The sequence below is a fragment of the Dysidea avara genome, chromosome 4 (genome assembly GCF_963678975.1).
Source record: "Dysidea avara chromosome 4, odDysAvar1.4, whole genome shotgun sequence".
Lineage (NCBI taxonomy): Eukaryota > Metazoa > Porifera > Demospongiae > Dictyoceratida > Dysideidae > Dysidea > Dysidea avara.
The window spans coordinates 34992115-35003262 of record NC_089275.1 but is presented as its reverse complement, the minus strand read 5'-3'; the positions used below and the strand labels follow the sequence as shown (position 1 = coordinate 35003262).

Here is an 11148-nt window from a genome sequence, read left to right as displayed (position 1 = left end):
AATATATTTCAGAAAGAGAAGGGAAGAAAGAGAGAGAGAGAGAGATTTCAAAACAGGCTGTAGTGTAGTATAACGAAAAGACAAAGTACACAGCACTGTTCAAATAAACACAGCCTGTACATAGATACATGATGTATGCATGCTTGTACCAATTGTCGTATGAGTTTGCTGTATAGGCTATGAAGCATACCTTCTAAGTGACGTGCTCTTTCTTGTTCTACATGTAACTGGTCTTTAGCTTGTTGAAGTTGTCCTATACAAAATGGATACAAGATTAAATATACACATTGTACATGTTAATGCATACATATTATTATGGTATCTGTTCGTATGGGATTTAATAATGAGGTGGCCACTGATGATTAGTGTTCTTCAGTATAAGCATTGTCTTTCAAAGTCCTAATTCTGTGTGTGCGTGTGCGCGCCTGTGTGTAGTGCGCAGTGTATGCATGTGTGTGTGTTGTGTGTGCGTGTGCACACATGTGTGTCCACGCTGCTAACCCCCATGTGGTGGACACGATAACACACCACTTGTAGGTGATGTGGTTAATGGCAGCACCCCTGGCTCTGCTGTGTGGTGGAGACCAGGCAGGGTCAGGGATTCCTTACATTAGCCTTGCAAGCCAACAAGAGGGCTTTACATTATGCATACACCATGCTTTGCATGAGGTAGACCAAGTGTCTGACTCAGGTCCCTGCAAGTATCTATGGCCTATCCACCCTCCCAGGTCCTCTCACCTAGCCAAAATTTCAATAGCTTGTAAATAGGTTATTCAGCACCCCCTGGCTAGGTGAGTTTTCTAGCCTAGCCTAAATTCAATGGAGGGCTGAAACAATCATGGTATTTTAGTATTCGAGTACTCTCTACAGTTAATGATCGAGTACTCACAAATACTAGCTACTTGTATTCATACACATTTGACATGTTTTATACTGACTTAAAACAGTTTACAACTTTTTCAAGTAACAACAATGACACACATACTGTATTAAAGTACTGATGGTAGTGTTTGTGACAAGAAATCATGCCAATCAGACCCTATAGCCTTCATTGTGGCACTCCTTGATGGCAAATGCATCATGTGAGTTGGGTCATGTGATCTTTACAAGTACTCGAGTACCAATTTTACCATCTGAGTACCAAAATACTTGAGTATTTGCAGTATTTGTTTCAGTCCTACTTGTAAATGGATTATTAAGCATCCCTTGGCTGGGTGAGTGTGTACCTTCCATGGAAGTTCGGATTACCTCCAGAGATGATGATCTTCAGACAAGCAGAAGTTGAAGTGTGTGTGTGTGTGTGTGTGCGTGCGTGCGTGCATGTATATTATGTAGAGTGCATATACAGAGGGTTTACATATACATAGACACATACAGCATAGAACACACCCACTAAATCATCCAGTTGACCTTTAAATTGTTGTAATTCTGCCTTCTGTCGCTGACAAGTATCTAAGACACATAGCACACATGTGACTGGCTCAACAACAAACCAGTTTTGCAAATTTTTCTACTTTGCTATAAAAAGTACTAAAATAAACTAGTGTGCTGCCTTTCAAGAAGAATTGATGTCTTACGATTCACGGTTCATAAAAGGTAGGTGCCTGGATATGCCGGGCCACTAGATTATTTTTCCACTGGAGAGATAAACGTCATAATAATTTAACAGTTACATGTATACAATTTAGCTTTTAAACAAATGGTATTGTAGGATGTTTAGCATAATGGTGAGATAGAAGTGCACAGGTCAAGAAGAAGGGGATAATTTCAGCATACACACTGGCCGTTGTTCCTTATAGTTTAGAAAAAATTTTAATGATGAATGTCCTATTAGAGTAGTTGACTGTGGTATTGCAGTATTTTCCCTTCAAATGGCTGCATTTCAGCGGCAATATAATTTTGACCCCCTCTTGTTGATTCCTATACAAGAAATTAGCTATTCCCTTCTTTCTCTTTCCATCTTTTTGTTGCCCATGCAACTGTACCTGTACTGTAGCTTTGTACATGTAGCTAGCACATCCACAGTACATACGTAAAACTTGGAGGGGGAACTTCAGTACCCATGCACCCCCAAATCCACCCTTGTCTATCATTAGCACAAATTGACAACTATATATATATATATAAAGCTAAAAAAACTGTCCATCTGTTCGTCCATCATGCCGCCTACTCACCAAACTTGGTGCAAATTGACTCAATCTGCTGATAATGAAGTACTCATCATCCAGCTACTCTAAGATTGTTATCATGAGATCATGCGTGCTTCCGTTCGTTCTCTACAGCGCATAGAAGCCAAGGTGTAGAGAAAACTTGTGCAAAATTCCTTTGAAAACCACAGCACATACTGTTCAAGTGGTAGAACACCTGACGAGCGTGTAGGAAGTCATGGGTTCAAATCCATGTATTGGCAGATTTTTTTCCCTTTCTACTCAGTACCTTTTTGTGCACACCTTGACTTTTAGCTTATTGGATCTTGGAATGCAAAGCACTTATCGATACGGAATTTTAGCGAAATCAAATGCCCATCATCTGGCAACTCAAGTGTTGTAACAAATCAAATACATGCTTTTGTTTGTTCTTTATGTACACACCAGGGAAATATATCACCTAATGTTTCATATGAAAGATGGTCATTTCAAAGCCTTGCAATATACTATACAAGATTACTTTCTGTACATAGGCTTCACGTGATTTATTATAGAGCATTATTTAAAACTATTGCATAGCGCACACACATGCAAGACATATATCAACATTAAAGACATTGTTATGTATTGAATAATATAAATCTCCTGTATAGGGTGATGAAGGCACTGGTGTAGGGAAGGATCACTAGAAAAGTTGAACTATATTCCTTTCAAACCCACAGACAAACAACTGTGGCGATTTGCGCACCCCAAGTTATTATACGTAGCCAACCTGGGTTCAATCCCCACCTAGGTCATAACTTTTTTTCACTTTTGGGACCTTTTTGATGTACCTTTTTGTTCTATCTGTTCCTTCATCCACGTACTCTTATGATCAAGTTTTTCAACATTGGCACATAACTGCTTTACATCATACAGTAGGGACTCTCATAGTACTTTTGGGATAGGGCGGGTGAATTGACAACATATTTTCCATCTGTGTGTTGGTCCAGTGTGTTGTATTAGAGTATGTAGGTAAAAGCTTCTTTCACACTTACAGCTGCAGTATCTGAATATCTACATCTTTGTTTTAAGCACACAGGTATGCACTGACATGCAAAATTGTTTGTACAGATTTACTTCATTACTGCTGTAGTAAATAAGTAACTTGCATGATTGGACAGATACTACTGTGCATATAAAAAATGATATTACTGGAAAACCATGCAGATACCATAGTTTACTGCATGCGACCTGGCACAACTGTTTCACTATAATCCTGCTTACATCCTTTCACTCTAAAGGATCATGCATTACCTTAATGGTAAATTACATTGTAGGTGTTTTAAAACTGGGTTTTTGTATGGCAAGAAGAATATGTGTCACTACAACATCAGAACTGAAAGTGCATAGCATAGGACAAGTTCTGAACCATTGTTTGACATGCAGTAACTATAATTGCAAATTGGGTTGGCTTTAAATTATGCCCAAGTTCATTTCTCTTTGTTGACAGTAAGGAGAAACTGAAACTGCATGTGTACACCACCTGTCATGTAGGTCCTGCATGTAAAGCAGGTACCAATGCTTTTGTCTGTTCCATACAGCATGTTGAAGTGGGCAATTGGAAACAGTGGAAACGGAAACTGGAAACAGAAAGTGGAAATGGAAATGATCAAATTGTCATAATTATTTTATAAACGTACCCTAGAGTAAAACCCTTGCTTAGTGGCCACTTCTTACAGACCACCTTCTTATAAAGACCACCTCTGTACAAAGACCACTTTGTAATTAGATCTCAGAGATTGCTAAGACATACTGACCTTATAAGACCACTCCATGGTCACCTTTTATAAAGACAACCCTCTTTACAAAGACCACCTCTCACATTGTAATAATACCTAGGTTCCAACCATCTATTTCATGACTCATCAAAACAACTAGGCTCTTACGGTCCTAGGGTAAAACCTCACTTAGTGTCACTTTTAAAGATCACCTCTGTACAAAGACCACTTCTATACAAAGACTACATTGTAATTGGGTTCTAAAGATAGATAAGGCGCCACTTCATAGTCACATTAAAGACCACCTCTTTACATGGTAATATTTGATAAGCTTCAAACATGTATTTCATGACTCATAGAAAGAGGTCAATGTCATCTCCCATATTTTGGTCCACACTTCATTCAAGTCATCTACCATTATCGCTTAGTTTGTACCAGAATGTGTTAAGTCCTTAGTCCATGCAAGTGAAATGTGGCTAGTAGTACACTACAACCTACTGTATCAACAAAGAATGAGGTCTCACGAAGAGATGATGACCTTAAGAATGTAGTATTTTTTAGCTGACCTAGCTGTCAGTTTTGATAAGTCATGAAATAGATGTCTGGAAACTAGGTATTATTCAATGTGAGAGGTGGTCTTTGTAAAGAGGGTGGTCTTTATAGAAGGTGACCATGAAGTGGTCTTATAAGGTCAGTATACCTTATCCATCTTTGAGATCTAATTACAAAGTGGTCTTTGTACAGAGGTGGTCTTTATAAGAAGGTGGTCTTTAAGAGGTGGCCACTAAACAAGGGTTTATATGACGATTTGACCATTTCTGTTTTCCATTTCCACTTCCTGTTACTGGTTTCCGTTTCCACTGTTTCCAATTGCCCTGTTGAAGTCACTGGTAGGGAAGACTCATTGAATAATTGAACTACATTCCTGTCAAAACCACAAACAAACAACTTTGGTGTTTTGCATCATTGGGAAACCTCATGATCTTTAAAGAAGTGACATCATGCACACTACATAGCTACATGAGCAGTGCTGGTGTTTAATGCTTGGTCCCTGTTCCTGGAATTAAAATGTTTAATTTCCTGCACGTAGGGCAGGTACCAATGCTAATATTGTAATGATGGCCGGCCAAACTCTGACTTCAATTTTTAGCACTGTGGACTGGACTAAACATTTAGAGTTGTAATATTATTATTATGTACGTAGTAGGAATGCACGTGGTACTTGTATTAAGTAGTTACTATATATGGTATGGAATGTGACTTTGGGTACTAAGAATAGAACTTGTGAGTGAACCTCGTGGTACGGATTGCCTCTATCACAGCACTGTAACCAAGCTTGTTACTTCCATCCTCAGATACAGTAGTAGCCACCTGTATATATGTGTAGTATTCCATATTACTAGTATATTAAAAATGCCAATTAAGGGATTTTCCCGCCGAGCTACGCTGTAATACCATCATTCATTTCTTGTTTCACTACTTTTATCGTTTGGATCCCGACTTCATTTTTAAAAATTTCACTGTACTACTCTGTTTGGTTTTTTGTTATAGCATACAGCTATTATTCTATTAGGGTGACTACTGTGTTAGAGTATCTTGAGTCGGGTTTTGCTACCAGGGTGTGTGTGTCACTATTTTACTGCACTAGTATTATGAACACAGCTGGACCAGTAATAACAGGGTGTGTCATCGTGAGGTATGGTTGTGCTAGATCGTTATTAAGCAAGATCGTGTTAATACGAGGGTGTGGTATTGAACCTACGTATTGTGGAGTTACAGATATCTACCAAGTGTAAGCACTGAAATAAGTTTGTAACATCTAAATATGCTGCTCTAGGAAAGTGTTGACAGGAAAATTAATTTCTCAATATGGTTTCATTGCATGAAGAAGGACGAAGACCAGCCTGATTAAAGATAATTAAAGGAAAGACAAGGCGCAGAGGATACACAGTCATCGGAACCCCAAAAGACACATTTCACTGGTGAGTTTGTTATTGTGGCATAAAATGGTGGCCATGCGGTGCTTTGTTTGGTCTCCAGCCTTGCAACTGTGGTCAGGCAGGCAGGCAGGCAGGCAGGCAGGCAGGCAGGCCAGGCAGGCAGGCAGGCCAGGCAGGCAGGCAGGCTAGGCAGGCAGGCAGGCTAGGCAGGCAGGCAGGCAGGCAGGCAGGCTAGGCAGGCAGGCAGGCTAGGCAGGCAGACGAAAATTTGAGTTTCAGTTTTTTTAATCTTATATCGAGCTGCCTATAAGTATTTTCTTGTTTTTTTAATACTGTATTATTTTGATGTTAGATGGACTAGCATTATTCCATAAAGGTGATTTTCATTGTGCAAGATGTCTCTAGGATGATTTTTATTTTTAAAGGTGGCATTTTAGGTGGCGCGTCAATTTTGGGGGGATCCCTACTTAGATAGTACTACTGTACTGTTTGATAAGTTATAGTAGCTACAACTTATACACACATCATAGACGTCAATAGCAAAGCTCACCTTTTAAACTAGCTAGTTCCCTCTTAAGTTTGGTCTGGTCCTCTTCTAACACATTAATAGTTACCCTGGACTCCCTCAGCTCTTTAACTTCTTTCTGGTAGTCAACTACGTACATCAAAATAGGTGTCCACTAAAATTAAACAGTTAATTATGTATGTATGCATGTACATACATAACGTGTGTGTGTGTGTGTGTGTGTGTGTGTGTGTGTGTGTGTGTGTGTGTGTGTGTGTGTGTGTGTGTGTGTGTGTGTGTGTGTGTTAGTGTGTGTGTGTTAGTGTGTGTGTGTTAGTGTGTGTGTGTTAGTGTGTGTGTGTGTGTGTGTGTGTGTGTGTGTGTTAGTGTGGGTGTGTGCGTGCGTGGAGCTTCTTTGAGATGAACACTGAAAATTTTGGGTTACTCAGCAAGGCTTTTCCTTTTTAAAAGCACGAGGCCAGATCTGAAAATTTGGCCCATGTTCTGAGATCATGAAGAGGTTTACTGTAGTGCTGTACATATTAACTGAGCTTTTCTACCGCCTGTTAGCCCGTAGCATGTACTGTAAAAGCCTGGTACTACACACATACAAAAGTGAAATGATATTTCTGAATAGATGATGCCTCATAAATTAGCAGGACACACATTGTAATATTATCAATTCTGCTCCAACCTATATCTGTACATCCATTCGGCCATCACTATTCAGTGTATTGAACTACTGGAATGACATATTTGTGGTTTTTGCACATTCTATGATTTGATTTAGTAAGTCTCACTGGATAAGAGCCTCTAGGGAAGCAGTAGTGTACTACTAAATGCTGAACAGTATTTAAGATCAGTGAAATATGTGAAAAACTGTTTTTAGTAAATTCACTGCTGTTTGTTATGCTGCTATACAGCACTTGCTACTACTTACCCTGTAATGCTGCATGGGAATGTGACAACAATAGTTAACCAGCAATAAACTTGTCAATTGATGGATTGATGGCATCCTTCGAAAGTGCGAACTCAAGTAGCAAGCTAGTTTTGTATGGCATCAGACCAGCCCTGGCATCAGAATTCACAGGGGCTTATGAGATTATTCAGCAAGGACGCTCACAATCTCTCAGCTCCTGTGTTGAAATACAGATAAGACTAACCCTGCTACTTGAACTTGCTATAAGAATATCTTGAAGATATCACACTAGTTAACCATTGTTGTCACATTTCCTGTATCATTACTATATACCAGGGTAAGGAGCAAGTGTTGTATAACGGCATAACAAATGATAGTGAAAATATTAAAGACAATTTCACCACTGAATAGTGATGGCCCATTGATTCTCACAATATACACATACGTATACATAAATGTGCATGCTTTACAGGTGTACCTTCCAAGTGATGTGCTCTTTGTTGTTCACGATGTAACTTGTCTTGGGTCAGCTGAAGTTGTCCTGAATATAAACAAAGAGAAGAAGCTATGGAATGTTATATAATTATTAGACTACTGGAGTAAAATGCTATTATTTGACCTACAGTCTATACTTTGCCACAAGTCTATGAAACTAGTTTCATTAATGCAGTTACCGTATAGTGGGAAATTTTCGAAAAATATGGAAACTTGAAAAAGTGTTTTTGAAACAATGCCTCTACCGTGCCGCACCGTAGATAACTAATTCATGGAGGAAGCTAACAGTGGTTGCGTTGATCACATACATAGCTAGAATTTTCTGCTTTGATTGTTCAGTATATAGCTAGATAAACACCCAATCTGGCTTTGATAGAATCTCGTCTAGCTACCCTAGGGTCTTCCTTCGTAGGTTGAACTATGTTGTCTGGCGGACTTTGCCTCAGTGGCCTGCGGATCAAGCTGCAGATTGAGCCATAGCTACAGTAAATACATGGCGTTTTTCAGCCCATATAGATGTTTGTTGATGATTACAGTCTTTCCTAGTAATTTCTGGTCTCTCGAGCTCTTATAGGCTTCAAGACTCGTGGTGTCATTCGTGCTCGCTCATATAAGCACGCGTGCAGGGCTGGGGGGAGCATCAAATTATTGGTCAGGAAAAGTTATCAAAATAACTTGGTGATGGTAAATTTTCATAGATAACTTACTGTTACAGTAAAATTTTGGTCAGGCTCTTGCCTGGGCTGCCTGGGCACTCCTGGTGTGGTAGCTATACAGTAACTATAATATTATGGCTAGCTACTTGTGTGTGGCCCAGTGCCTAGCTATACTACATTAGGCTTATAGCTAACTGATATTAGTAGAAACTATGCATGCGTGCACTCTCAAAAATCATTTTTATATACCTACCTATACTTACTTTGATTGCCACTTCAAAGCCAGGATGCACTAGCTAGCTAGCTATTTTTGAAAAAAAAATTTTGAAAGCACATTGTTATTTTCGAATTTTTCGAAAATTTAACTTTTCAAAAATTTCCCGCTACTTGATATGGTCTAGAGATAACTGATAAGGTCATCAATTAGAGCCGTGCTCATAACGTATTATACGTATTGTTTGCAATGGTGTGATTCTCGATCCAAAAAACCCAGCCGTTGCGGGCTTTTAGTGATGATGGTACATGGCAGTCATGGTTTTCATGCCAACAGTAACAGTGATTATAGATGATTACAATAGGATTGTTGATGTACGATCTGGTACTTCAAACAGGTAGTATCACTGCATTTAATAAAAGTATTTTGACTAGCACTTCATGGTGCATGTGGGTTTGAACATGTCATGACCCCCCCCCCCCATCCCGTGTACTACATTTTTGAAACCATATCTTCACCTATGACATGAAAATTTGTGCCAATTTGTAGTTCTATCTGCATGTGTTCAAGTTTCATTTTCAATACAAGGAACAGTAAGTCTGTGAGACACTTTGAAAAATATGCAAATTTGAATGGGAACCAATGTGTGGTTTAGAAAATATGTTCTTCATATACGTATTTGACAAGTACAGTATACAAGGAAAACTTAGGAATTTTAAGCTCAAAGAAATAAAAACAAGAGAGGTTGCCTACACCACCTGAAGATATATTTTTTATTTTATTAATGCTTTACAGCACAAGTGCTGAAGGTCTGTAGGACACCTGGTCCTACAGCCTGCTCAAAGACTTTAGCTACTTAGACTTTAACTACTTAAGGTGTGTTTGAAAAGTTGGAGAAAGGAGAAAAAATCCATGACTGGACCTAGGTGGCCTCGAACCTGCGGCCATCCGATTTACGCTCAAACGCTTACAGGAGTCTACCAGGTGGTCAGGATGTTTTCTCCTTGTTATTTTCATGTAATTATATCCATAGGAATTCTAGAGAGTAACTCATTATCCCTAAGTACCCCAAGTAGAACCAAATGGACACTAGTTTATTTATTAATGCTTATTTAGTGTCCTTAATTCCACTAGATAGTACAGTACGTATATCTTCAGGTGTATACAGTGTGTATGACCTTCTTTGTTTCCCTATTTTTTTATTTCTTTGATCCTTATCAAACAAATTTTTCTTTGCACTTGTCATACAGTACGATAGTACTGTATAGTAGGGACCACAAAGGTTTAGGTGTGGCCCATGAAAAAACATCACCCAAAAAACTAGCCTCACCTTTCCCAGACAATGATGGAGCAGTATTGGTTAGGTAAAACTAAGCCCAAACAAGCCTTCAGATCGACCCGAAACGCTTTCAACAAGTTGCTATGAATTAAAAAAAAATTTTTTTTCTAGTGACTGACTGACTGAGTAACTGACTGACTGATACATTCAGACAAGCGTAACTCGATAACGGCTAAGGTTATGGGCTTAAATGTTTTATTGTTTGATGTCACTTCAGCTGGACATGTGCCTTTTGGCATACCGCAGTACGTACAATGCATTCTTCATGGACTCACCAGTGTCTTCCTTTGTATCCCATTCATCTTTGCTGATAGTGAAAGGTGTTGATTTGGTGGTAGCGCATAATGGCTTCCCTTCATAACGGAAATTGTCTGTATTTTTCATAGTGGCTACTGGGTCATTCCATGTCAAATCAACAAGGAATTTAGGGTCACCTCTCAGATTTTGACAAAACTTGGTGTGTTTGTAGTACCTGTGGCACTTATCACTTGTGCAAATTTTTAGCTCCATACACCACTGATTTACAACCACAAATATTTTCAATATTTCATGAAAAATAATTGGTCCATCTGCAGATACAAAATCAATTGTAACTTCGAACTGTGTAAATATTTTTAAACACAATTTTCACTGATGGAAGACTGTTGATTGACCTTTCCAGTGATCCCTAAATTATGGGATATCTACTTAATTATGGTTTGGAAGTACTTTATTGAAAACTTTAATCCTTTATATTTTAAATAATGCTGCTTGAAATTCTTCAATTTTTTTTTTGTAAATAATGATTGGGTCATGATCTATGTTTGATGAAATTTTTGCGGTGGGACCACAATGGGCTCAAGAGATATAATGAATTATGTTGTGGTATGCAGTGGAATTTTGTAGTCCATTATTGCTGTATGGGAGTGTATACCTCACACAACAAGGCCATGACAAATTTGTCTCACAGAGTGAAGGCAGCATTGAAACCGGGTCACTACTGCTGACCCGGATGACCCACTGACCCGGATATCAATCCGGGTCAGACCCAGATTTGACCCGGATTAATTAAAGCCAAGGCGTGCAATAAGAGCTATGTTTCGGCTAGTCTCGAGCGAGCGAACGAGACTACGTTTTGAGCGTTCGATTCGTGTTGAGTAAATATTGCAACTTCAGCCTAGCAGGGTTGAAGAC

At 39.0% G+C, this 11148-nt stretch overlaps 1 protein-coding gene across 1 annotated transcript in view; it reads right to left on the bottom strand.

Moving 5' to 3' along the window:
- Positions 1-11148, bottom strand: part of LOC136254810 (coiled-coil domain-containing protein 186-like) — a 36170-nt gene that overhangs the window by 13075 nt on the left and 11947 nt on the right. The window contains exons 4-7 of the mRNA XM_066047554.1: positions 7750-7812; positions 6398-6502; positions 1390-1452; positions 191-253 (exon numbers count right to left, since the gene is read on the bottom strand). Coding sequence (XP_065903626.1) covers positions 191-253; positions 1390-1452; positions 6398-6502; positions 7750-7812 — 294 coding nt within the window. The remainder of the gene's footprint in view (positions 1-190; positions 254-1389; positions 1453-6397; positions 6503-7749; positions 7813-11148) is intronic.